The sequence below is a fragment of the Anabas testudineus genome, chromosome 21 (genome assembly GCF_900324465.2).
Source record: "Anabas testudineus chromosome 21, fAnaTes1.2, whole genome shotgun sequence".
NCBI lineage: Eukaryota > Metazoa > Chordata > Actinopteri > Anabantiformes > Anabantidae > Anabas > Anabas testudineus.
The window spans coordinates 8,614,873-8,641,181 of NC_046629.1; the positions used below are offsets into that span (position 1 = coordinate 8,614,873).

The 26,309-nt window shown below is 41.4% G+C and overlaps 2 protein-coding genes across 2 annotated transcripts in view; both read left to right on the forward strand.

The window, feature by feature from the left end:
• The first annotated feature begins 5,482 nt into the window (after positions 1 to 5,482).
• mid1ip1a (MID1 interacting protein 1a) lies at positions 5,483 to 7,039 on the forward strand. Its single transcript, XM_026375668.1, has one exon. The coding sequence runs from the start codon at positions 5,736 to 5,738 to the stop codon at positions 6,234 to 6,236; it is 501 nt and encodes a 166-aa protein (XP_026231453.1). The 5' UTR covers positions 5,483 to 5,735; the 3' UTR covers positions 6,237 to 7,039.
• A 1,543-nt stretch (positions 7,040 to 8,582) lies between these two features.
• Positions 8,583 to 26,309, forward strand: part of si:dkey-100n23.5 (cyclic AMP receptor-like protein A) — a 44,884-nt gene continuing 27,157 nt past the window's right edge. The window contains exons 1-9 of the mRNA XM_026376608.1: positions 8,583 to 8,765; positions 12,857 to 12,909; positions 13,553 to 13,607; positions 14,695 to 14,751; positions 14,850 to 14,910; positions 17,445 to 17,532; positions 20,483 to 20,572; positions 21,042 to 21,080; positions 25,537 to 25,615. Coding sequence (XP_026232393.1) covers positions 8,685 to 8,765; positions 12,857 to 12,909; positions 13,553 to 13,607; positions 14,695 to 14,751; positions 14,850 to 14,910; positions 17,445 to 17,532; positions 20,483 to 20,572; positions 21,042 to 21,080; positions 25,537 to 25,615 — 603 coding nt within the window. The 5' untranslated portion in view covers positions 8,583 to 8,684. The remainder of the gene's footprint in view (positions 8,766 to 12,856; positions 12,910 to 13,552; positions 13,608 to 14,694; positions 14,752 to 14,849; positions 14,911 to 17,444; positions 17,533 to 20,482; positions 20,573 to 21,041; positions 21,081 to 25,536; positions 25,616 to 26,309) is intronic.

Here is a 26,309-nt window from a genome sequence, read left to right on the forward strand (position 1 = left end):
AAAAAAAACAAAAGGAGGGGAAGCCGCATGTGTGGGAGGTTGAGCACCGCACATAAATCCTCCGCTTCTCTCCGCCTGTCTCTCCTCCTGCGCTGCTGCCGTGAACTGCATCGGAAACAAGGGCGGAAAATCGGTGTGAACATGTGGAAGAGAGGCTGTTACTCGGGGACACCGCGCTAACCGGGCTCGCTCCAATCTCGTTACGCAAATTACCGGCAGCGCGGCGCAGCAGTGGGCCCGCTAATGGAGCGTGCGTGCCGCTGGCTTCCGCGCCCTGCCTCCTCCTCCTCCTCCTCGCCTCCGCCTCCCGAATACACTTAATGGGTTATAGGCTGGAGGGAGTCATCCACCGGGGAAGCGCTATTACTCACACAGACACACAAACACCGGCGCAAGAGCGCATGGACACGTTCAAGTGCAGTCAGTGAGACTGAGGAAAATGCTGGTCGCAGACAGCTGCACGTTTATTAAGATGCCAAGTGTTGAGTATATTTGTGTTTAATTTAGGTTTTTTTAATCCATTAAAGCAGATAAGTGCCCCACACCTTAATGACTGCTAAAACCTCGACTTGTTTGTGTTGGCTACCTGCTCCATCATTATAAAAACTATGTTGGCTATGTTGGCTATGTTGACTGTCCCTTTCAAGGAAGATCTGACAGCATAAAGTTGCAGATAGGACAACACAACATCACACAATAAGATGTTCTGGTTGTACATGGTCGACTTTTCCAAGCGATATCCACCACTGACCAGCACATCAGTCCAAAATCTCCCATATGTGTTCAGTAGGATTGACATCTGGTGACTGTCAAGGCCGTAGCATCATTTTCATGCTCATCATACCGTGCATTTGTTTTCGTTTTGCAGTTAACTTTACCTCTAAAAGATCAAGTGGACTAAAACTATAATAAATCATCATTCTTCGGCTTTGTTTGACCAAATATGTTGAGTTTACTGCTATAGAAATCTTGCAGGAAACTGCGTTCCTCCTGTAACCTTGATAAACTATCGGTGTGCGGGGGCTGGGACTGAATTCAATTGTCACCTTCCTTCTGCTTCACATTGTTTGTATTACTATGAAAAGACGAAATCATGACTTATCTGCATATGTATTAAAACACATTACTAGTTTCACTCATGTCTTTTCTGCTAAAAGAAGGGTCTCTGGGGAGTTTCAAGTCTCAAACAATGCATGCTGGGAAGCCTCCTAATATGCTAATCATGTTTCTTTAGAAATCTGAATTGGGTGAATATAGCAGTACAATCATTCAGCCCATTGTTTCCAGACAAAAGACATCAAACGAGTCAGACGAAGTCACGTTTAGGAGTTGTCTAAAAATAAAAACTAAAACAAATTTAAAGAAATCTTTAAATTTATGTTAAATTAATGAGAAAATCAGCAAAGCAACGTGTTACTGTGTGTAATCTTTAAATTGTAGGTTGCTAACCTTCACAAATTCCCAGAAAAGGGGCAGAGAGCAGGACTCATGTCAACTGTAATCCAGTCAGCTATTAACCAGTACGTTGTTTGTTTAAAGGGAAAGTTGAAAGGTTTGAGGACAGGAGTGTGTACCATTAGAGTTTGTCCTGTGGATGTGCTGCAATGAGACATGCTCATTACAGAGATCATTTGTTTCAGCGAAGATTACCAGCTTCAGATCATAACATTAAGTGGCTCCCAACTCTCACTGTGAAAGGAATGTGTTTTCAAATGGCGCTTTAATCAGATTAAAAATCGTATTAAATCTATGACAGGAATTACCGCTTTAATATGAGCTTATTATGAATTTCATTTTCCAAAAATTGCAGCGAGCACACTTTCTATCTTTCAAACACTCACACACAGAATCTCCCTCCTTTACTCTACAGTGAAACCTCATTTATTACCTTTTAAAGTAATATAGCAGGTCCATCCCACTCCACCCGTCTGTTGTCGCTGTTGTTGTCACTGATGCTGTCGTTCTAATTGCTGCTGCTGCTTTGCCAGCAGTTTAGCTGCCGAACCCAGACACCCCTGCCTCACACTTTTCAGTAACATGCAGTCATGGTGACAAGTACTAGAGTTCCCACTCAAGCTGCCTGTTCCTATAGCGCAGCATCCCACCCCTCCCTCCCCATCAGCTCCCCTTCATTCCTCTCTCTCACTCTTTGAAGCCTTGAGGGATGATGATGACACCCGCCGCAATCGGTGGATGCATAGCTTCTGACATGACACGCGATTGAGAAACCCTTTCGAACTGATCCAGGTTTCATTGTTGCGTTCAGGCACGGTGCGTCCTCTGACAAGTGGAAAGGCCTTTCACAGGAGAATAGAGGGAGTCAGCGAGGTGGGGTCTTGACTGACAGCCCTGTTGAGAAAGCAAAGCCAGCTGCTGTACCTATCTGATCTCTGCTCAGCAGCCGTGCACATTCACTCTGCTGACCTGCTTTTCTTTTCTACTCACTGGATCTAGGATCAGCTAATCTTCAAATGGGGCACAAGATTAGCCCATTTGTGTTTAGGTGGGTTTGCTTCCTTGGCAGATTTGGGACTGGAGAGGATGTGCGTAGTAGGACGGGGAGAGTTTCAGGCAGTAGTCAGAAGTAATTTAGTAGATTTACTCAAGTACTTGAATATTTCCATCTCCTGTTACTTCATACTCCTATGCATTCCAGGATAATACTACACCCAAGATTTTTTTAACTTGGTATTGCATATGCTGCAATAAAATGTGTTATGCAACTCCCCAAAATACTGCAGTTATTTTTAGGTACTCTGCGGGATCCAAGGTAAACAGGTGTATTGTAGTAGTTGTTCATTTGGAATTAAACTAAAGCAACATCTGTGAATGTTATTATATAAAGATTATAAGACATAACATCAGAGTGAAAGATTAAACTACACAACACATTAAGCAGTGAAATCGGCTGCAACATTAAATGCTTCTGACATGTCGCATGCTCTTACATGCATCAGTAATAATAATCTAACATAGGTTACTATCGTTACATATAACAGTATAACAAACGCTTCTATTGTATTTTTAGTATTTCTAATACTCTTTGGGTGCTACTTCACAGTATTTAAGGACTGTACATAAGTACAGCTTAATGGTAGTTGTACCTTTCCTGAAGTATATTAATGTGAAGCCACTTTATACAACTTTCAGAGGGAAACATTGTCTAGTGTAGTGAGTTTATTCCATGGATGAAACTACTTCACAGATTTAGATGTATATAATCCAAACCTAAAAAACACATGTATATTATTTTTCAATTAAAGTACTTAACACATATAAAAAAATTACAATTAACCAAGATCCTGTTTAATAATAAACATTTAACTCCAGCTACATTTAATACAGTTACTTATGACTTCAGTGTTTGTCTAAACAAATATGATTCAGTGTAATTACAGACACAGCTCAGATTAATAATCAAAACGAGTTCCACCACGACATTAAAGTGACACTGAGTCTTTGAGTATATGTCATAGGTAACTGAAGTAATTTAACTTGTAATGGATCATTTATTTTACTTTTTGATATTACAGCTTCTACTGTAATAAGTATATTCTATGATTAATGTTTTCAGGTACTGGCTTCAGGACGGGCAGCTGTGTTCCTAAAAAGAAAGAGACAGCAGGAATACCGAGATCTGAGCCGGAAGTGGGCTGGACCGAGAGAGAAGGGAGAAACTGGCCCAGCAGGATTTTTGTCTCTCCATTCTTGTTGGACAACAATTTTTGAACGCTGATTCATTTACAAGCTTCTGGAACAAACTGTGACCATGGAGATCTCTTCCTGGGCATGGAGTATCAATCAGGCCACATTTCTATGCCTGCCTCCTTAACCCTCCCTCCCTCCCTCTCATATCGAGCCTATCCCTTAATGTAATTAGCATCTTCTTTAAACTTCATCCAGCATCAGACGTGTTTTGATTTAATGCGAAACAGGCAGATGCACGCTGGAAAACATGTTTGCGTGGTCACCTTGAGCAGAGATGTTTATCAAAAGCTCAGATTTCAGACTGTCCACGTCCACTAGAGCACGTGTTACTGCTGGGCTATTTCTGATGCAGGGTCTGTGCAGGACTCCCCGTGTTTACCAGTAGCTATATTTAGAAAAGTGGAGGGAAATTGGCTACCCACCATCACTGCTGGAGACCGGCTGGTGCAACAGTTTGGTTTTTAGTGTAATCGGAAAAGCTTGTCAGTACTGTAACTGTCTTAGAGTAAAGCTACCCCAAGGAGAAACAGCAGTGATACTCCTGTAGGGATCACTGGTGGATATTGTTGGACATGCTCATTCATGTGTGTTGACTAAAAGTGAGATATCGTCACACAGCATTCTTAGTATTATAAAATACAGTTCTGAGTTGATTTTATATTAATATTTTTAAATTATGTTACTTTAGTCCATATCACACATCATCACATGCCCAGCATATGATGCCTTCTGTGAAGATTATCTATTAAGATAATGAAAACCTCCACCCAATAAAACTGAAAAGAAACTTCTGGAAGAGAAACAGACAGACAAAAAAAGGAAAAAGATGTGTCATAAAAACAAAGATTAAAGAGATAAGAAGGAGAACTGTGTTTTTGTCTTCATCTCATGGCTCCGATTTGTGTTGTGACCATTTGGAGACACCCGAGCTGAAAATGACTGGGTCACAACACTTTACTGCAATAATGCAATAATGAAATGTTCCTTAAATGTTGATGCATTTTGTATAAACAATTGAACCATACATGCAACTCATGCAATTTAGTTGCTATGTTTTTTGCAGAACTTGCCCTTGTTTCTTTGGTAGGCTACCCTACTTTTGAATGCAGTGAATGTAAAGTGTTTTTTTACATTTGTTTATTAGTACTTCCAACAAAGTAACATCTTTAAATAACTGTACTGAAAGTAAATCTGCGAATTGAGTCCGACTTCATTAGAAAGGCTCTGTTTTCTATATGTAAGCGTTTCAGCAGTGTCCCCATCATTGGTCCAGCATCGACTCGTTCCGCCTCTGTGGCCGCCTGATTGGTTTCACTGGAAGTTGGAGCAGTGGGCTGATGGCTTGTCTAATGAATATTTATACTCACACACACACGTTCAGGCCTCACCCCGAGCGCGTCTGGCTCATCGGAACAGAATGTGGGATGTGGTGATGTAATGTCAGTCATTTCTTGCTCAGTGTAAAACAGACTTACCGGACAGCACCGTGAGTCAAGTGTGGGATTAAACCATGAGTGAACTGTAGCATGGAGGGGAATCATCTTTAAATATGAGAATCAAGCTGCATAGTTGTACATTGTTGGGATTTGCTGGGTACTTTCTGTCAATGTGAAGCCACTCCCCCCGCTAAAAAAATGTGCCAAACCTCTCTCCTGCGCCGTGCGCTATTTCGGGTCATTTGAGTTCAGTTATGCTGCGGTGGAAGAACTTGACAAACAGGTTGTGGGGCCGCCTTTAAATGCCGAAACCACTGGCACTGGACCCTATATATAGACGCACCCAGCATTTCCCACATCAGAAACAACGAGAAGGGCACTCATCAAGAGCCGTGCCCCAGTTCAAGCGCATCTCGCCTGATTTCCAGCACAGCCAATCCCCGACGCAGCCTCGCAGACAAGCGGCCGCTTCTTTAAGCCGATCAGCCGAGAATTAAACCAGGACACTCACAAAGGAGAATACGCCAGACGAGAGGGTCGGATCTGCGCTTTCGCATCTGCTCCTAAAGAAAACTAAAAAGTCTCTCCAAGATGATGATGCAGCTGTCTGAAACCCCCAACCAGAAGAACTCCCTCCTCAATGCCATGAACCGCTTCATCGGCGCTGTCAACAACATGGACCAGACCATCATGGTGCCGAGCCTGCTGCGGGACGTCCCGCTGGATGAAGACAGGGAGCTGGGCTCCCTAAAATCGGACGTGGACGAGGGGGACATGTACAGCTATTACGAGCTGCTCAAATCCATCCGCAGTGACATCGAGTGGGGGGTCCGGCGCGCAGCAGCCGACGAGAGGCGCAAGGAGAGCATGAAGATCACCCGTAAGAACTCCTCCGCATCCACCTCCTCCTCTTCCTCTGTGTCATCATCATCCTCCTCCGACGATGATGAAGAAGAGGACGAGGATTTGCAGAAGCAGTTCCAGTACCACCTGACCGGGCTGCAAGGAGTGCTGTCCAAGCTCACACAGCAGGCGAACTGCCTCACCAAGCGCTACAAACAGGAGATTGGCATCGGAGGATGGGGCCAGTAAGCCAGAGCGCAGAGAAACTGAACTCCCAGATATTTTTTTAAATGTTTTTTACTTCTTGGACTGCCTAACATGGCTTCTCAACAGGCCTTACTGCTGCTGCTCTTACTACTGATGAAATTATTGGACAAACATTTGAATGGTAGAGAACAAGGCAGCTTATTTCTCTGTGTAGGCCTACATGGTGTTGGTCTGCTCTGTGGTATTGACTGTAGATGCGTCCTGGAGAAAGCAGTTGTGTGCTTAACACCAAATTCACATTGTGCACTCCAAAGTGTTGTACACATTGTGCTTTCTGCGAGACACAGATGAAACATATTTAAACCTTTATTTATGGTGTAATTTATTACCTCACACTGAGAGCCAAATGTTATTTCAAAGTTGGAGAAGAACTGAACTGTATGAACTACAGGACCTGTCATTTGAACCACCCCATCTGAGGGGAATACTGACGAAAGATTTAGCTTCTGCTTTGTGTTGCTGATGATGTTAGTGTGTTCAGATGTATTGTCTGTGTATGACCAGTTCTACTTTTTTAATTTCACCTGTTTTTAAATTGTGCTTGACTGGGGGGAGGCAGATGCTTGCTGTGTATGCCTGTGATCTCCTAATGTCCTATATGGCCAATGAACTGGAATCAACTCATAATTCGTCTGCATAGATAATAATGAGGGTTTCCACAATATGCATTGTTATTATTGTGTTTTATTTGCTATCACTGTCAATCTGTCAAAAACAAGCAAATGGTTTTGCACCTTATGCACAGTTTTTATACTGTTTCTAAAATAAACTTTTATATAAATGCACCCTATTTTGTTGTGTATTACTTTTACATGACTTAAGTTATAATGAAATTCAAGGAATGTTCAATTAAGCCACATAAAACCCTTCAACTCTTCTTCTTCATGTGCAATGTTAGGACAGGGAGCATCTCACATATAGCTGATCATTCCCCCTGACCACAAACAAAAGCCTTCAGGTTATTATGAGGTCTTTACAATTTAAGGGTTGTAACTTTAACTGTAAAAATTACATAAGTATTGTTGTTGTTGTTTGTTCAGGTTATACAGGGCGTGCCTTTAATTGTGAAAACTGGTGATGTGAGAAACTCATTCAGAGCTGTTGCTCACCTATTTTCACAAGAGTTTTATTTTAGTTAAAATATTTATTTGACCTTAACACAGTGTTTCAGAATGGGATTCTATGATTTGAATTTGGGATTATCTGTGTTTGAACTACACCCTGTTGAATGACAGAGACAGCTTGCAACACTGACCTGAGTGCATGCAAACACACTGAATGTATTTGAAGTTAGCAAAAACCACAGGTACTACACGGTTTCCCTCGCCCACAAAATCTTGAATGTGGTAGAAGGGAGAGGTCGATTCTTTCAGGTTGAGGAATGCTGCTTGTCAATTAACTCTCAGTTGGTAACACCTCAACTTGTTTGTTCATTCACCAGTTTTTATGTGTGCAATGCAACGTGTTTATTGTTCAGTATGACATTAAAAACCCAAATGCTCCCAATTGGATTTTTATCAAGTTCATGCAGTAAGCCTTAAACGTTTTATGATGTGGTATCGGGATACATGAGAAAACACAAGCAATGAAATGTAACTATTTAATCTTCACATGTACATATATTTTAAAGAGACAGTAAAGGAATACTTCTTTCTGTTGAATGCACTGTGCCAGGTGGAAAGAAGAAATGACTACTTGATTGTTGTATGTGTAAATGACAGTGGCAGCCTCAAAGGCTACTGAGAGATATGCGTGCAGCTGGATTTTCAGTATCACAATGGATCGAAAGTGTACAACACAACCACTTTTATCTCCTATTTCTCTCTCTCTCTCTCTCTCTCTTTGCCATTGAGAAACATTACACTCACAAAGACACACATGCAAAAATGTCTTAGTGATGTTAATTTTGCTTCTTCTCAGTGGAAAGACAGCGGCAGGAGAGATAAAAAAGTCACTTTAAAACATTTATCTGAGCATGCCTCACTGGACGCTGTAGTAGCTCTTATTAGATGCAGCAATAATGTCATGCTGATTTATTTTATAGATGTACTGTAATGCAGTTGAGTTAGAACTTCATTATGTTATATGCAGCAGCAGGAAGTATCACAAAAACACAACAGTCCATTTTCTGCTCATCACTGACTCAGAGGCTAAATTAATAAAGAGCTAGAGGACATTCCATAGACTATGTGAGGTTTATTTATTTATTTTTGTAGTGAAGAGGAGAAGAGCTGCTGGCAAGTAAAAAGAGAGAGAGTTTGAGTTTAATACAAAGCTCGAGGCTTATCGACGCCACTTCGACTCAAACGCTCAGCGATATTTTTTTGTCCCTTCGTGCACACGCTACAACCAGGAAGTAAAGAAAAGCTAATAGCAAAACAAAAACAAATTGGAGCGACATCATCATTAATATATATTTTTTAAGTTAAAATGGATAGCCAGACACTAAAGTCAGTTAGTAACGATTCGCGTTGCGTATCTTTTAATACAGATTCAGAAGACCAGCGATGTGTAAGTATTTATGCCCACTGTAGATTCAGTTTTAGCTTCTGAGCTAATTGGCTACCTAGCTAACATTGACATCTTACCGTTAGCTTACTTTGTTGAATTGCTAATTATTTACCAGCATGTTTATTAACTGATTGATCGGGCGATAAGACAGGTGACAATGAAGTGACTCCTGGGGCTAAACTGTAATGGAGCTGAACTACAAATCAAACTAACATGCTAATTAATTAGCTGTATTAGTTGATGTGTTGAATATTAACGGTTTATTGCAACTGTGTAATTAAAACATCCACCAACAACTATCTTTGCGGGTTCACTTGCTAATGAAAAGCTAACGTTTCTCAGTCACGTCCTAGAAACTAACTAGAGCTAAATGGCTTCATGAGAAAAAACTGTGAACAACTTAATGATTTTCTTAACGAAACTACATTTTCGTTGCTAAATGTTATCCAGCGTTGTTGTAGGTTTGACGTTTAGCCTCAGACTTCGAGAAATGTGAATTTAGTCAACACATTAGGATTAAAATCAGCACAGATTTCTAATTCCTTGTATTAAAATGTTTAGTGTATCAATTCAGTCAGTTAAGATATTAGCTGAAGTGTGAAAAAGACTGTGGAAGGTGAAGATGTAACACTAGTTACAAGATTTGAAAAACAAAACTTGTGATCAACCAGCAGTATCACTATAGTATTTTTCTTGCCTTGTACAGATTAAAGCATTGCTGACATGTTTCTCGATGAATAGTAATAATCTAGAAATATAATAATACAGGGTGGACTATTCTGTACAATTAATATGTTGTGTTAATAATACTTAAGTAAACATTTGCAGGACTCATATTATAATGTGACCCTGCTATTTTATAGACGTTTACATGGTCTCGGTAGCCAGTGAACCACTGAGCAACATTAACCACAACACAATGCAATTCAGTGACCAGGTCAGTTAATATTAACCTTGTGAAGCTTATGGTGCTAGGACATTGTTAATACTATATTGGAGAGCCCTTGATGGATCTAATTAGTGCTATTTGGTGTAATGGTTTAAGCAGGAGTTGAAAATTGTAAATAACCTAGCCCAAGCTAAGTTACTGTCGCTTTAATATCACGAGGATTTCCTCACCGAGGAGGTGGCTCACATGCTCATCGTCTGTTTGGACCACTGCACTTTCCTTCCTGTTGAAGCCCATCTGTCTTTTTCCAGACATTTGCAGCTAATCCTAAATATTACTGCTCAACCGGTGTTTATTTCACCAAACATCCCTACACCCCTCCACTATTAGAGGGTTGGTAGTAGGGTGGCTCCCTTTTTCAGATTGTATCCACTTTAAGGCTCTGGTGCTATCCTACAGGACAGTGAAGGAAACAATTGCCTCAAAACTGCGAGGCATGGCCAAATCCTGCACTTTGGCCACCACCCTGTCATTTTGAGAAGCCTGTTGTTGATCTTGCACACACAATGTCTCTCTGTTCTGGCCTTTTAATGGTAAAGAATAACAGATCTATATTAAATAAGTCACACTGAACAAAATAATCTAGCATATCCAAATGATTCAAGTCAAAAAACTTTATTAACCCCAGAAGGAAGTTGTTTTGACTTGTTACAGTTGAGACAGAATGAAAGAACCACAACCAGAAAAGATCTACACCAACATAAATACTGATTTAATCAATATAAAAACTTATGGAGCACTTGATGTTGATCAGTCTCTGGCTAAATGTGCTCCTCTGTCCAGCCAGCACACTGTGTAGTGGGTGGGAGGGATTGTCTAGGATAGAAAGGAGTTTTGGCACAGCACCCTCCTCTCATGGTTGGTTTGGTTTGCAGTGTTGTATTTGATTGCATTGTTGTCGCTGCTCACTAATCAAGCAAAGTCCTTAATATTCTTTGTTTTAATTTTTTAACAAGAATTGTACAACATCGCGCAATCCAGCACAACAACAGCCATAGATTTAAAAACTTCAAACTAAATAACTTGAATTGATAAATAGGTTATTGTGAAATTGAGTCCATGATGTTATAGTAAGAAAAGATAACAATAAACCTTTCAATACTTTACTTATCTTTAAAATAATCAAGTTAGGAAATGCCCTACTTGGTTGTAGCTTGTTGCTCAGTTAAAGCTGACATATGCTGGGCAGATTAGAGACTACTGCAGATGTTCATTCAGGTTGTTTCTGGTGCAGCCTAAATACATGTTGATGCTAGCAGCTTTTGTGTTAGTACAGGATGAGTATGTGTATTTTCCCTGCAAGCAGTATTAGACTTTATGTTATGATCCATTCTCTTTGCTCTTCTGTATCAATGCTCCAGTAATACTGTCTTGCTTGGAACCTACATAACCTTTACTGACAAGCAGGTGCTCATAATTGCATGTTGTCGATCACTGTCTCCTACACACTGTCTGACTAACCTAGATGCAGATGGCCCACACTGACCTAGCCTCATACCCTTGTCATACATTCATCCACTTTATATACTTTCCAGTAATCGTTAGAAAATACGAATGTGTTTGTGTAGTTGCTGCATCATCATCCTGACATGACAGCAACATCCTCTTTTCTTTGTCAGTGGAACAACACCTGTCACAGATTTAAGTCTTGTTCAGTGATTCATGTGCATGAATCTGGACAGGACTGTCAGAGATTCACATTATATAAAATTTATCTGCATTTTGAATGTTAGCCAGACCTTCCTGTGTTATTTGAAAATTTAGATTGCATTTTGCATTTGGTTAGATTGGGATATTTCAGCACTGCAAATTCAGTGAATAGACCATAATGGATTATATATTATCTTATTTGAGATTTATGTAGGTTTTATGCTACATTTGGTGTAAGCTGTTAAGTAAGTAATTGAACTATATGAACAATATAATTATAATCTTCAATACTCTATTTAAATTATCATTAGTTGCAGCCTTTATTATCATTTTCAAAGTAAGCAGTCAAGCTGTGTTATTGGAATAAATCTTTCATGATTTTATGTATGAAGCAGGATCAAGCATCACAGTGCAGCTCAAAATAATACTGTATATTGGCCGTGGTAACTATGGGACTAATGTTTGGTTGACTATCATGACGAGGACAACTGATTCCATAAGAAAGTTTTCAAGCTCACCCATGCACTGGTAATAAAAGTATTTGTGGCAAAGTGCAAAGAGTGAGAACCTTTTAACACCCCTGCAGTTCTATGTTTAGAGCCATCTTTCAAATGTAATTACAACGATAATTAATTAGTTAAAGGCCTGACTGCAAACATGTCTGTATAAAACTCCTCTAAGTCAATCACATATCTGCTGTCATAACAATTTAAACATAGCCAGAAATCTTACACTAGTCCATAAACAAATTTGAAATCCTCCTCCATATATTTAATGAAGAGCCATGTTTTTGGACATTTTCAGCAATAGATGTCCCTGTTTTCTTTATGAGGTAGCAAACTTTTGCACAGGTGATTACATGTTATCAGACTGATCACTGAAGGTAGTGTTTTGTTGTGACTGCTCCTGACAATTCAGGTCGATGACACTGTTTGTCTAAGGCCACAGCAGTGACACTGAACAGCTGATAGTGTGGATGTGCACTGCTTTGCACGTAACACATTTTTATTTAGTTTTTAATTTCACCTGAAGCTTACAGGAATGAGATAAACAAGTGCCAACTTTCATTCTTTGTCTTTTCTTTTTCGTTTCTCTCTGAGTTGCATTGAGATCAGTTTCAGGTTGCATGTTGTTTAGCACAAAGTATGCAGTGTCAGGAACTAGCCTTGTTAACACATGTATTTCAATCCACTCAGCTGTTATTAGACAGTTTTCTGTGTTTCTAACATGTTCAAATATGTCCAGTGCATGTGGAGATGACATCTAATTATCCACATACACATAACAAAAAGGCTGTAACAAATAGCAGCCTTGTCAACCCAGTAATTTCTAAGCTTGTGATTACAGTAGAATATTTGTTTTGCACTTTCAACAGTGGTTTACCGGTACCTATAAAAAACACAGAGTTAGTAGATGCGTAGATAATTGATTTGCTGTTTTTTATTATTTATGGAAATGTGCCATTCAATAACGAGTTGTTTCTGATTTACAGGGGGTGATTTTAGCAGTAAAACGTGCCACAGGAACGTTCTCTTTAGTAGGATGGTAAATATTTGTTCTATTCTTTCTCTAATAATTCTTTGTCTTAAACCTGTGACATTTTTCACAGTATGGTTTGATTTAAGGATACATTGAAGTAGTAGTAGGAAAAGTCATTTAAATCTATACTGTTTATAAAAAAGTGGTAGATATAACTAGCATTTTAAGCTTTGCATTAATATGAAGTTGTCTAATTAACCAAAATAATGTATCTCGCAGACCCAGGACAATAGACTGCCGAATTACACAGCAGTTTAATTGAACGGTAATTTTAAATGCAAACATCCGCACAAAGTTAAGTCTTTAGATGTTTCCCCATTTGCCTCAACAGATAGCCTTGCAATGGGTGGTTACTTTTTTTCAGGGAGTCCTGCAAATGTTGCTAAGCAGGTCTTTGGCACATTTTCTGACAAATATGCAGGTTTCACGGTATGCTTTCACCATCAGTTGTCTCCCTACAGCCTAAAGAGTATCTGCAGTTTGTAGTGGAGTAAAGGTTACAAGACAGAGTGTAGGCGTTGTTATGATATATTTATGTGCACTAAGACATCATCATCGTTAGAGCAGTAAATGGACTGTCCTGCACAAATTATTTCCCTCAGCAATTAGCAAGAAACATCTCACTGTTGTCTGTCTTTTCTCTCAACAGTCTGTTCATGCTGTTTGTGATCTGGCTGCTCCGTCGGTATCACTCCTTAGCTCAGGTAAATCTGTACACTACATTGTACAGTCCATTTCCATTTTCTGTTTGCTTTGTTGCCACCAGAAATATGTTTAATTAGCCATGGCAAATCTTGGCATAATTGAACCCAATTAAAATGCACAGATTAATCAGTTGTGGAGTTAATTGACTCATGGTTGTTCTCTGATAATGGCTGCCGTCTTGTGCTTTTCCCCCTCTTCAAAATAAGAGATTTGCGTTATTAGGTTTCAATAAACTCTGAAAAATATGACGGAGGCGTTCATTTTCTTCCACATGCGGTAAATAGTTTGGACCCAAAATAATTTAATTAGTCTAAAATAAACTGGCTTTTGCTTGACTGTACTCTGAAGCAGTGTTTTTGTTTTTGAAGGCAGTCCAGCAGGTCTGTCGGGTTTACCAAAGCTGCATGTTATCCTCATAATCTGAAGTAAATGACATCTTAATGTGGGACTTTGATGGATCCTATTACTTCTGGACCAGGTCGCATAGCGTGGCCTCACCTCCTCCCGATCTTCGTCCTCCTCGTCTTATATCTCATAAACCCTCTCCTTACCTCCATCCCCTCACAAAGGTTATCCATCAGTCAATAGTCTTTAGTGCTCCTTTTCTGCCTCCACCTCCCCATTCTGCTCCTCTTCCTCCTCCCCCTGCTCTTCCTCTGTAGCCTTGGCAGGGTCACAAGCTGATAGAGGGACTGTTTGTGTATGTCTGTGTCTGTCTTTATGTACAGCACCTACCACAGCCACATTTGTAAACACCTCTATAGGTATAGTTGAATTAGTGACTGACAGTTGACTTGCATAGGAGATACCCTCTAAAAATTCTGCACCACACCAATTATTGATTCATTTCATAAAAACACACTGACTGTAGTTTCTATAGAAGGAATTAAGGGTACTCTCTCCTCTGATATTTTCCCTGAGTTGTCACCGGGGACGTCGTATGCCAAGCTGTCAGCCACATCAGTGATCATTTGATCTATAATTTGCCCTTCTCTCTTACTGAATATAAATGCACTGACATTTTGTACTAAGGATATTCTGTTAGAGAATCCCCCTTCATGTCTTTCTCTCATTTTCTCTGTACAGAAGATGATTCTCAGCCTGACTGTAGCTGCCTTTTTTGACAGTGTAGCATATGTCATGGTGAGTTACTCTTAACTGTTTCACTAAACACACATATTGTGTTTTTTTAGAGGTTTGTAAAAAATGTTTCTACGTGTTGTTCTTCCTCCCGTTCCCAGGGAGAGTCTCATCCAGAAGAGTCTCTTTGCAACTTCCAGGCCTGGTGGCTAACCTACTTTGGTAAGACAAAACTTAATTCATTGCTCACTGATAGAGCAATGATAGATCATTTATCAGCATGAAAAATAATATTGCTATATCATTTTGTGTTTTTTGGCTTGAGAACAAAATCTGCCTTGATGCTGATTGCTCCAACTTACAGCACCATCTTTCAACCAGAGCTTTTGGAAATGTTGCTTGGGGAGTTGTTTCGAGGCTTAAAAGTGGTTAGAAGTGTTTTTAATTAAATAGTTTTTGAATCACAAACCCATAAAGAAACAATTTGTTGCACCTGTAAAGCTGCCACAGAAAGCTTTGACTACTGGTGTCATCAAATTACAGGACACTCATTAATTTGTAATAAAATCTGATCTGATCTTCATTTAAGTCAAGAGTATGATATGCCTAAAATAATAACACAAAAAAATTCAGATGTTTCATGTCTTTATTGAGAACAACAATAAAAATAGTGATAGTGACAGTTAGCTTTTTGTGGTCATTATTCCAAGGGTTCACATACTTTTTTCCACTAGCACTATGGAGGTTGTTCTTAATAAAGACATGAAAGATCAGAGTTTTTTTTTGTGTTACCATTTTTGAGACATCATATTTGTTAATACCCTTTAATTAGATGAAGATCAGATCACGTTTGTTGACAAATTAATGCAGAAACTATGTAATTCCAACAGGTTCATATACTTTTCCTTGCAACTGTACAAGATAGAAATGCTGGAAAGTAGCAGAAATTGATTGGTATTTTTTAATATTATCCTGTTTTCTTATGTCATATGTTATGTCGTTGGTTAACATGGTTCCCGATGTATTTCACAGTGTGCTTATAGTATTTCTCTCATGGTATCTGTCTAATTTAAATGTAGGGACCTTTTTATACATTTGTGTAGAAGCCAGCCGTTTATTCCACTGATCTATCCTATCCTGTCCAGACATTCTCAAAATAGAAAGGCAGATTATTATTTTAGTTGTCAAGGGTGTTAACCCATTGGTTAAACCGCCACACAATTCAGGAGTATTCACACACCCACACAAAGAAAACCACACCCACAGCAATCATGTAACACTTGAGAGTCAAGCACCATGCTGTGTAGTTATTGTCCCATTGCATCCATTCATAACATGACCATCAAACTAGATACCTTATTATTTCATGATCACCCCTTGTATTATTTTCCTCCAATGACTAGAGCATTTCATTTGGGTTAATCAACAGTGTCTACTGTATAGATATGCTGTACGGGGGGAAATGGGACGATTTCTTTGTGATTCATACTGATGAGGCAGGATTTTTTCTACATTAAAAATCTGGTTTTATTTGCTCTGCTGGAGTTTGCTGCAATTACAACTCCTTAAGCCTTGATTAGCATAAGGATTCTTAGGAATGGCTCCTTATACCACACTTCACCATCCTTGTGTTATTGGTCTCACAGGCAGACGCGCATGCAAACACACACACCCATAGACACACACTGCGATGGATACAGGGTAATGGGCAGTGAGTTAGTGCTGCAGGCTTTGTGCATGTCACCTCAGTTTATCATGAGGATCCTCACGCTGAGGACAAACTGCTGTACATAAACACCAGCTGAACAGGCAGTTTGTTCTGTTACAAAACACCAAGTGTTGTGGGAGCCACATCCCACAGCTCTGCTTTTACCTCCCACCAATAAAATTTTATGAAATGTGTTTGAAAAAGAAGAATATGGTAGCAGGGGGCAGCGTCAGGACAGGTGTTGAAGCTGAGCGTCGTGTTGTCAAGTTAAATCAAAGCTTCAGCTGCTGAGTGGTTATGTAAGCTGTGTTCGCTATCACAACGACAGTTATTTATTGTGATGACATAGACAGCCAGCCTCCTTCTTAGCCACTTCGTGCTATTCCTGAAGGTTCCTTAAGTGTAGAAGGAGTGTGTGTTTTGTATGTGTGTGTGTGCGCTTGTGGGAAGAGTTTGTTGTGTGAATCTCAGTAAGCCGTGCATGTGGTTCAGCGAATCCATCATTGTGGCGAGCGGCCCTGCCTTTCCTGTCAACAGAAGCACGCACACATACACACAGAGGAAAAGGGCTGAATACAAGGGCAGAAAAAGGGAAGTGAGCTTTCTAGTAAAATACATTCATTTTTCCCCTTTTGCTGACTGCGCCTTCCTTTCCCTTTCTTCATTTCTTTTATTTTTTCCCTGCGTCTTTACACTTGATCTGGTCCACTCTGTTCATCCCCACTCACCCCACATCCCCGCACCTCACTCTCCTCTTCCTTTCTTTCTTTCTCGCGCCCACTCCAGCGTTATCTCCCACTGCTTTTCCACAGTTCATCATTATCTCTCTCTGAGCTCCCCCCTCTCATCCATCACCCTAAGCCACAGGTTTCCCTCATATTACTGCAGAATGGGCCTTCATTTATCAAAAAGTGGAGCACATGCACACACACACACACACACTCTCTCTCTCTCACACTCATACTTATGTGTATGTTTGATGCATGCTGTGTGGCACGGAGTTGTGTTGTAATTTGACCTTGCTGTTTTTCCGTGTGTCTCTCTGCAGACTGGAGTGCCTTGACCTGGGTTTGCCTCATCACTCTGAACCTGTACCTCAATCTGGTCAGAGAACTAAGCACTAAGAGATATGAGATGTAAGTAGGAGACTTAGAGCTGCAACAAAAAATTGTTTCAATGATCTTTTGACCATTTTTTAATCAATCACTATATTTAGAAATTACTCAATACCCTATTTATTTCAGCTTTAAACTGTCTGCCCCCCCATGTGCATTATTTTTGTTCCATATTTAGTTGTGGCCGCTCTCCTGCGTGTGTGTGTTTATGTGTGTACATGTGTTTGGTCTGCCAGAGCATGTGTCTTCCTGCAGAGCATTGACAGCTCCCTCCTCCTTCCCCGTCCTCCTCCTCCTCCTTTTCTGTTCCAGCCAGCCGACGCTCTAATTGAATAGGGAGTGAGTGTCAGCCGATAAGTGCGTTTGTGTGTGTGCGTGCGCTTGCGCGCCCATCTTCACGCTCTATGTTTCTGTCGCTCAAACTCCCATGAGCACTCTCCACAGCGCAAGTGTGAATTTACTTGTGTGTGTGTGCGTGTGTGTGAGGTATTTTCTCATTTTCTATCCTAGCACAGAGCTTTGTAACATAAGATAATGAAAAATGTATATAAAACATAAAAAAGCCACATGAAGAAGCAGCTTTAACAAGTTAGCATCAAGTCTGTTTGCTTAGTCAAGTTGATGGTTGTTTATGGTTGAATCGTGTAGATGTGCGTTAGTGGGCACATACCTTCTATCCATATGTGTGTGAGGGGTTGGGCTAGTAAAGAAAAATGGTTCCCCCAACGACCCCATGGTTGCATTGATTGCATTGATTAGCAGTAGGCCAGACGTTATAATGGTTGTGTAACTCAGAGGAAGACTACTTTATAGGCACAGTGAAAGGAGAATGCTGGGTCAGGCTAAAAGACGGCTCACTTCAAAGCTTTATCAGCTGTTCCCCTCTTATAAGCCTGTATGTATGTTAAAATAACACGATGAAGCCACTTTGTTTCACCTGGTGGTGAGATAAATTCAATTTGAACCGGATTTCATTTATGAGTTCCTATTAGCTGCCAAAACACAGTCCGGTAATTCATAATAGCACAATATTTAGCAACGCTGGAAAGTCATAACAGTAGCTTTTGATGACGTGATGATTTCCAGTCAAACAGCAGAAATGTGGCATTCACGTTACAAAGTAATCCACCAGGAATGTGCTCTAGCATGTTCATGATTGGCCAACACAGCTCATTGCCTAATGACATCACTTTATGTTGCATAAAATGTGAGCTACATTTAGCCACATATTGACTGCTCATAGATAAGTTGTATGTATTGAGGCAGGCGGGTAGGTGGCTCTGCATGCATGCACAATTACCCCTAAGGCCCCAAACCCAACCCCCAACCCTATCTCCCCCCCCCCTCTCTCACACACACACACACACACACACACACACACACACACACACACACATTGACAGCGCGGTATAATGGTTTATGAATGAACAAATCGCCAGGGGAGATGGAGAACGGAGGCTGGATGATCTAAGAGTGATTGAAGTGGATGCAAGAGAGGATGGTGTGGGTGTGAGTGTGTGTGTGTGTGTGTGTGTGTGTGTGTGTGTGTGTGTATACCCACGCGCATGTATGTGTGTGTTTGAAGGAAGGATTCAGGCAGGCTGAATCTGGTATGCGCTGAGGACTGAGAGAGATAGCGGTGAAGCTGAAGACAGAGGGTGAGGTAAAAAAAAAAAAAACAGAGTGAGGTGGTGAGAAATGAGATTGAACCTCGAGAGAGAGAGATTTCTCTATGAGCATGTGTGTGAGTGTGCGTGCAGGTGTGTGAAATGCAGAGTGCGAAGCAGTCCTGCTGTGCCTCATTAAGCCCATGTTGTGCGCAGCTCCGGACCTCGTCATCTCCTTCTCAAAGTGATGCGAGTGTGTGGTGTGTGTGCCGCGGCGTGTGGGTGTCTGCGGGTCTGCGAGATCTCGACATTGATTTCCTGACACCCATACACACACACGCGCGCGCCAATCTGACTGGCAGCTCTGATTTTACCATTTGTATCCTCCAACCACCACACAGACCAGCTCTCTTTGTCTGTGTCTCTTTCCTCACTTTGCCTTTCTTTCTTTTGCTTTTGCTTCTTTACGTAGTTGCTTTTTCTTTTGTACTGCTTCTTCCATTTCCTTTTCTCTTACATGTGCTCGTGTGTTCAGCTCTATGCTCTGTGCTCTCTCTCTCTCTCTTTTTCTGAATCTATACATAAAACCACTAGCCATCTCTCTTTCTCTGCCACCTCCCCCACACTCACACTGCTGTCCATCAGATAGGGGTAGAACGGGGGAATGCAGTGTGCCCCAGTGGAATAGAGTGAGAAAGTATGTGTGTGTGTGTGTGTGTGTAGTGCACAATTCAAGAGGGATGGAGCAAGTGTCAGTTGTGTCACCACTGCTCGATTGACCGCACTTGGAGCAGGTCAGGGCAGGACTTAAACTCTATTGACTAGGTGACGCTGTACGCTCTATAAAGTATTGACGACTACACCGATGCCCGAGACACTGGAGCACACACCTCATCTGTCAGACACACACAGCTATGCTGAGTGCCTGAGATTTTTCAAACTTCTTCGATGAACAATATGAACCTCTCAGTCTTTCCTAAACTCTTATCTATAAAAGTAGACTGTTTTATACTAAGATGTTACTGACACAATTTACCCAGGCCTGTCCCGAACTTTATTAGTGACTAGCACCAGCTGAGTAAAGCACTGCATCCTGTTTGTGGTTTTGATGTAGACGTTTCCTCTGCTAATCTTTTTTTTTTCCACAGCAGTGATGGTAATTATGGTTTTATATTACCATGAATAATTGGCAGTCTGGCTGTATAGGCATTTTTCTGCACCTGATAAATGACCCCAGTGTGAGTGCCAAGGCAGGGATGAACTGAAGAAGAAAAGAATTGATTTGGTAATAGGACTTTTTTTCTCAGGGGCAAAGCTCCCTGCTCTCTGTGCTCATAATGAAATAAATGTCTGTCTTTTATCAGGTTGTACCATCTGATGGCATGGGGGGTGCCCCTGGTCATGGCCACTTTACCACTGCTAAAGGGTTACTATGGCCCCGCAGGAGCCTGGTGGTAAGTACAACCATCCTGCTGCAGCATACTTTTTTTTGTCATGCAGCAGCAGCATATTTTCTGTTAAATATCTTTCCTTTTGTGGAGGGCCACAGCACTGGCCTCATTCCAGCTCTAGACAGGCTCCTTCCATCATAAGATTTAATGTGATTAAAACTGCCAATTATCAACACATCTTTGCAAAATGCCACCTCACAGTCTCCAGCTTGTGGTGAATGGGAAATGCATTATTTGTTTGCCGGGTAGTTAAGGAGGTAAGAAAGAGGGGAAGAGGCCAAAGAGAGGAGGTGGTGGAATGAGAATTGGGACAGAGCCTTAATCTTCGGGCACGGCTCTCTCTTTCCATTCTCGGCTTATTAATAGCTACAGCTGCACAGCTTTTCCCCTCCGCAGTCACACAAGTCTCTCTTCCGCTCACGCTCTCCCTTTCCTTTGTAACCCCCTCATCGCTCTCTCTTTCTTCCCCCAGCTGGATCACAGACGATCACGTAGCCTGGAGATTTGGGATGTAAGTAGACCCTTTCAGCACCACCATCAAAGCTTCCCCTACTGGGGGAGATGGGGAGGAGGAAGAGGGAGGAAGGCTGTCTCTGTGGGGAAATGTGAAGGGTTGCATGTCATGGGAGCCTCAAGGGTTTTTTCTGTCTTGGTGTAAGGCCAAGCTGTGTGTGTGTGTGTGTGTGTGTGTGTGTGTGTGTGTGTGTGTGTGTGTGTGTGTGTGTGTGTGTGTGTGTGTGTCTGTGTGTGTGTGTCTGTGTGTGTGTGTGTGTGTGTGTGTGTGTTTGAATGTGCCTGTATCAGCCTCTGCCTTGTCAGATTTAGGGGAGTTGCTACACTGTGTATTTAAGTGTTTAGGACGGCTATGAAGGATTATGCCTGTCTACTGCTTTCTGCAACTGGCCCTAAGTCTGCAAGGGCTCTGCCAATCCTCCGGTGGAGACGGTTAAACACACACTCGTGCACACACAACAACACTCTGCTCTGTGCTAAGGTAATCGCGTTGCTGCTCGCAGCATCAGCAGGAAATCAATCTTTCTAAACAAATAAGCACACACGCACTCACACAGTCTCACACAGACAAACACTTTACACACACATGCAGAAAAACACATAACCATCAGCTGTGCTAAACCAAGCTGTGTCTCTTTTATCAGTGCTCCTCCGCTCCCTGGCTCTTTCTAGTTTTCCACACTGTCGTGGCCCATGGGGACGAGCTACTCATAGGATCAGGGAATCTTCATTAGCTCTAATTACATCAAACCAGACAAGAGATTAGAGGCCAAGGCAGCACCCATCAAGGAATAAAATCACATACGCTCAAACACACACACCCTGCTGACAGCTTGCTGGGAAAGGCGCAGAAGGGCAGAGGTTGTAGTATTAATGGTGAAAAGTGGAAAAGGTGGGAAGAGAGACATATGGGGTATAGTTAGAGAGACAGGGAGAAGAGGGACAGTAGAGCAGGGAGAGGTGAGCCTGAGAAATAGATTGCCCTCATCTCGGCCCACGCGTTATAGTGTGTCTTCATCAGAGCAGACAGGACAGAGGAGGGTGGGGTGGAGGTTGTGAAAGAGGACGGAGAATAAAAAGCAGAGGACAGGGCTGTGTGACAGGGGATCAGGATTTCAAGGGTTGAGTCAGCAATCGGAAGCACTCAAGCTTAGCTGAGTCACCTTTCCATCGGTTTGAATCATGGGTCCAGGCTAGCGACCGAAAAAGAGAGACAATGACATTCACACTTGGAAGCTTATAATTGCCAGGGTGACTGTGTGTGTGACTGCAGCAATGTTGGTTCACCCCATAGATCGAGATTGAAATGAACTGTCATGAGATTTTGTGCAGATATTCATGTATCATGTTCCAGTTTTCCACTAGTGTCACCATGAACACTTGCAGTAAAATATTTCAGCAACTGTTGGACAAATTGTCACGGAAAGTGATACAGATATCCAAAGATGAATCAAAATGACTTTCAGCTCAGTCACTTGGGCACTCGCTGAATCCCATAAATGGAGGTTCGATTCCCAGTTCCCCCCCATTCCTGACCACATGTGGAAGTGTTCCTGGACAAGGCACTGAACCCTGAATCCCTGACGCCTCAAGGGGGCACCCTGGCCACAAAGAATTTCCCCAAGGGGATTAATAAAGTATCAATTATTATTAGTCTTATTGTGACATTCCCATCAGCCTCATCTCTACTTTGCATTTAGTGACAATTCTCAAATAGTGTAGTGCTAACACCACAAACGGAGATAATAAACATTGTGTAGTTTAAATCTGCTAAAAAACTCCATGTCAACATTGTTATTGTCAGCATGTTGATGCCAGAATTTTAGTTCAGATTTTATTTTAACATTAGTTGAGACACACCCTACACACCCTGCTCTTTGTGTCTCTTAGGTTGTCGTATCCATTTATATGTGGTTAAACAAGTAGATCGTCATCTTTCACTCAGCAGTTCCGATCTTGTGGGGCTAAAGTTGACGGCTGCGCTTGAGCACTAACCCGCATGGACTGGTCCCTACCGCAGTCTCATCTCCCACCATGCACTTCAATTAAGGCTTCTTTCATCCAAACCTCATTCTTCACTTCAGAGCAGTACCGGAGGGAAGGCCAGGCTGAGGCCGAGAGATTGAATCTGTGAGCGTCTGTGATGATCTTTCTTCCTGCCACTTTCAAGCATTCTACCCTTTCTCACTGTAGTCCTTTTCTCCAACTCTCGAAGCCCCCTCTGTATTTATTGGTCTGTGTTTCTATCCATCACTCTGTAGTCCATCTATAGGGTGCTGCCTCTTTCTGCTGCTTCCTTCAGTCTCACTATGACCTTATCCCTCCTTCTGTCTTTTAGTCATCTGCTGCTTCTCTTTTATTTCTGCTCTTTCTGGTCTTGACCCACAATCTGCTGTCATCAGTCGACCTTTCCATCCTCCCCTCTATTCTTGTCTTCACTTTTATCATCTTCTGCCTATTCGGTACCTTTTACTTCTCTCTCTGGCTTTATTTCATTCTCTCCCCCTCTCTCTCCCTCTCTCTCTCTTTCATTCTTTCCCTCCCATCTCCCATTTGCTCTCGCTCTCTCTCCGGGTAGTGCTCAGCTGTAGAGCACAGCGGACTCTAATGGCAGATCATTATCATGCTAATTAGAGCACTTTGTAGCTGCCGCCCATCATTCTCTTCTCCTCGCATCCCCCCCGCACTATTGTTAAAAAGGCCACCCCCTCCTTTCCCCTCTCCGCCAAACTGGCCACCCTCCACCCTGTCTCTCCATCATTAATGGGACGTGCGCTGGCGTAATTGGACGCTGTTTATTCCTGAGAGCGGGTTATTAAATCACACTGAGGTGACGCTCACGCAGGTCTCCCCTGAAACACTTTCATCATTGTCCCATGCCATTATTGAACCTGTGTGTATGCGCACACACACATGCACTCGCATACATGTTCAAAGAGGGTATTCTTTGTATATTGATCTTCCCTACGAGATGTGAAGAAAGATGATGTCTAAAGCAGCACTGCATCCCCGTTCCCTCGGATTCCCCTGCCACTAAAATATTTAATTTTGATAATGTGAGTTGCTTTCAACCTGCAGGCTAAGAAGACAAATGTGTCCAAACTTAAATTAGGCCAAGGAGCTAAAAATTATTTTAGCACACATGCCAAGGACTTTTTAGGCACAGTTTTGGACCCATATTCCCAAACCGTTTTTCTCTGCACCCATGTACACGGCTGTATTTATGGGTCAGGGAAAGATTTGGTCTGTTTTAAATGTCAGTTGAACTTTTTTTTCCTGCTGTATCATGAGTAGGCCTGTAATTACTGCTGATGTTCTTCCTCTGCACAACCCAATATGCTCATCACGTAGGTGTGTTTGGTGCCAGGTGCTCAGGAGGACTTGGGTGTCGCACAGCAAGGTCTCAAATGCTCAGAATTACTGAGGCTGAACAGACAAGTGGTGGCCAGGAACCTGTCCATCAAAGTGAGACAAAGGTCTGTTTTGTGATTACAGGGAGAGGCTGAAACTCCTCTGAGCTTACATCACCTCCCAAGAGGTTACATAACACAAGGCTGCCGCTCCAGCAAAGCCATCACCTTTATTTCTCTCGTTCATCTTGTTCTCTTTCATCCACTCAGAAATACCTGACATATTATTCTCCCCTGTGCCTGCTGTGATTGTCAACCTTTCATCCCATAGGAATGCCATGAATTTCCGGAGTTGTGACTCCACTGGCATTATCTTTTGTTCTTGGTCTACCTCTCTTCTCTTTTCTCTGAAACTATGTGAAGAAAGGTCTAGAGGTGCTGAGTTAAGCTATTCCATGTTGCGCTGTTTATGTACATCCTGTGTTTTCTTTCGACATCAGCTAGTTTCAGTAATTACAGATTTTCACTGTCCACTAGTTAAACATTCTCACCTATATGTAAACACACTTAAATGTGCAGTTTACTTTAGCGTACTATGAGTTAAAGCTGTCTCTATCAAACTAGAATAAGCCTTTTTAGGTCAAAATAACTAAACTGAGAATTAGTTCACAGTTAAAACAGAGGAGCTAAATATTTAACAAGAATTAAAAACATAAAATATCAATGATTTTAAATTACAAAATCAAATTAGAGCATGCTTTTGCCCAGGTCTACAACAAGTCATATTTAACAATAACCTTGTTAGATTATGATCTTGCAGAGCAAGTCTTATTAAATCAGTTTCTGTTCTAATCTCTTTAGACAGCTCAAATGTCAAAACATTGGATATCAGTATGCTGTACGTTTTGACCATGGTATAAACTGCACAAGGATATCTGACATTGTGATTGCGGATTGGAAAATTAATTAGTTAAATATAGTTTATAGAATATAAAGATTAATGTAAGACTCCAATCATCATACACAAAGCAAACTGAAATATATTTTAATAACATCTCTCATTTAAAAAATGTTGACCACCTCCCTCGTGTCTTTGCTTTGCAGATGGTACGTGCCTCTGTTCAGCCTCATCTTCCTGATGATCTGCTGCTATGCCAGGATCATCTGTGTGGCCAATGAGAGGGTGAGTGCTCAACATGCGTCCAGTCAGCAGCAGGAGCCCAACACGCTGGTGACGTAGCTGAATCCAAATGCACTGTGACCTTTTAGAAAATGAACATCAGTGAAAGCTAAGACAGGATCTAGGGCTGTGACTGGACCTTGGATTAAAATAAAATATTTCAGGAATTTACACAGAATCAAATGACAGTAATCACTGGATATCCTAATAAAGGTCACAGGCTATAGTGATGTGCCAACACAACAGTAGTTAAAGAAAATCAGACAGGTTGTAAACAAGCCAGCAATTTAGCCAGGTTGTCGGAGCTACTTAATTTGGGGTAAAACTAATTGCAAATCTTTGTTTTTTGTTTAGATATGTTTAGCTAACCTGAGGGTTTGTTTAAAACCTGTCATCTCATTACTTTTTAGTGAATTTAATCCATTTCCAGATCGGTGCAATTAACAGCAGTTAGATGGTGAGTGCAGTAGGAACAAAGCCGAAAACTATAAAACATCCAGGATTGCAGTAAACAGTTGCTTTTTAAAGCTGCTCATTATTCAGATCGCATAACATGTAAAACATGTTTATGTGTTTGGAGGTCCTTTTTATATTACTGAGAGAAACTACATCTGGAAATTGAAAGTCTATACATACTTAGTTGCTCAGTGGCCCTTTTTTGTTTTTCAGTCTCTTAAAAAGTAAGAAAGTCTACTTC

Coding starts and splice junctions, on each gene's coding strand:
- mid1ip1a (XM_026375668.1), top strand. CDS start 5,736: ATGATGATGCAGCTGTCTGAAACCCCCAACCAGAAGAACTCCCTCCTC.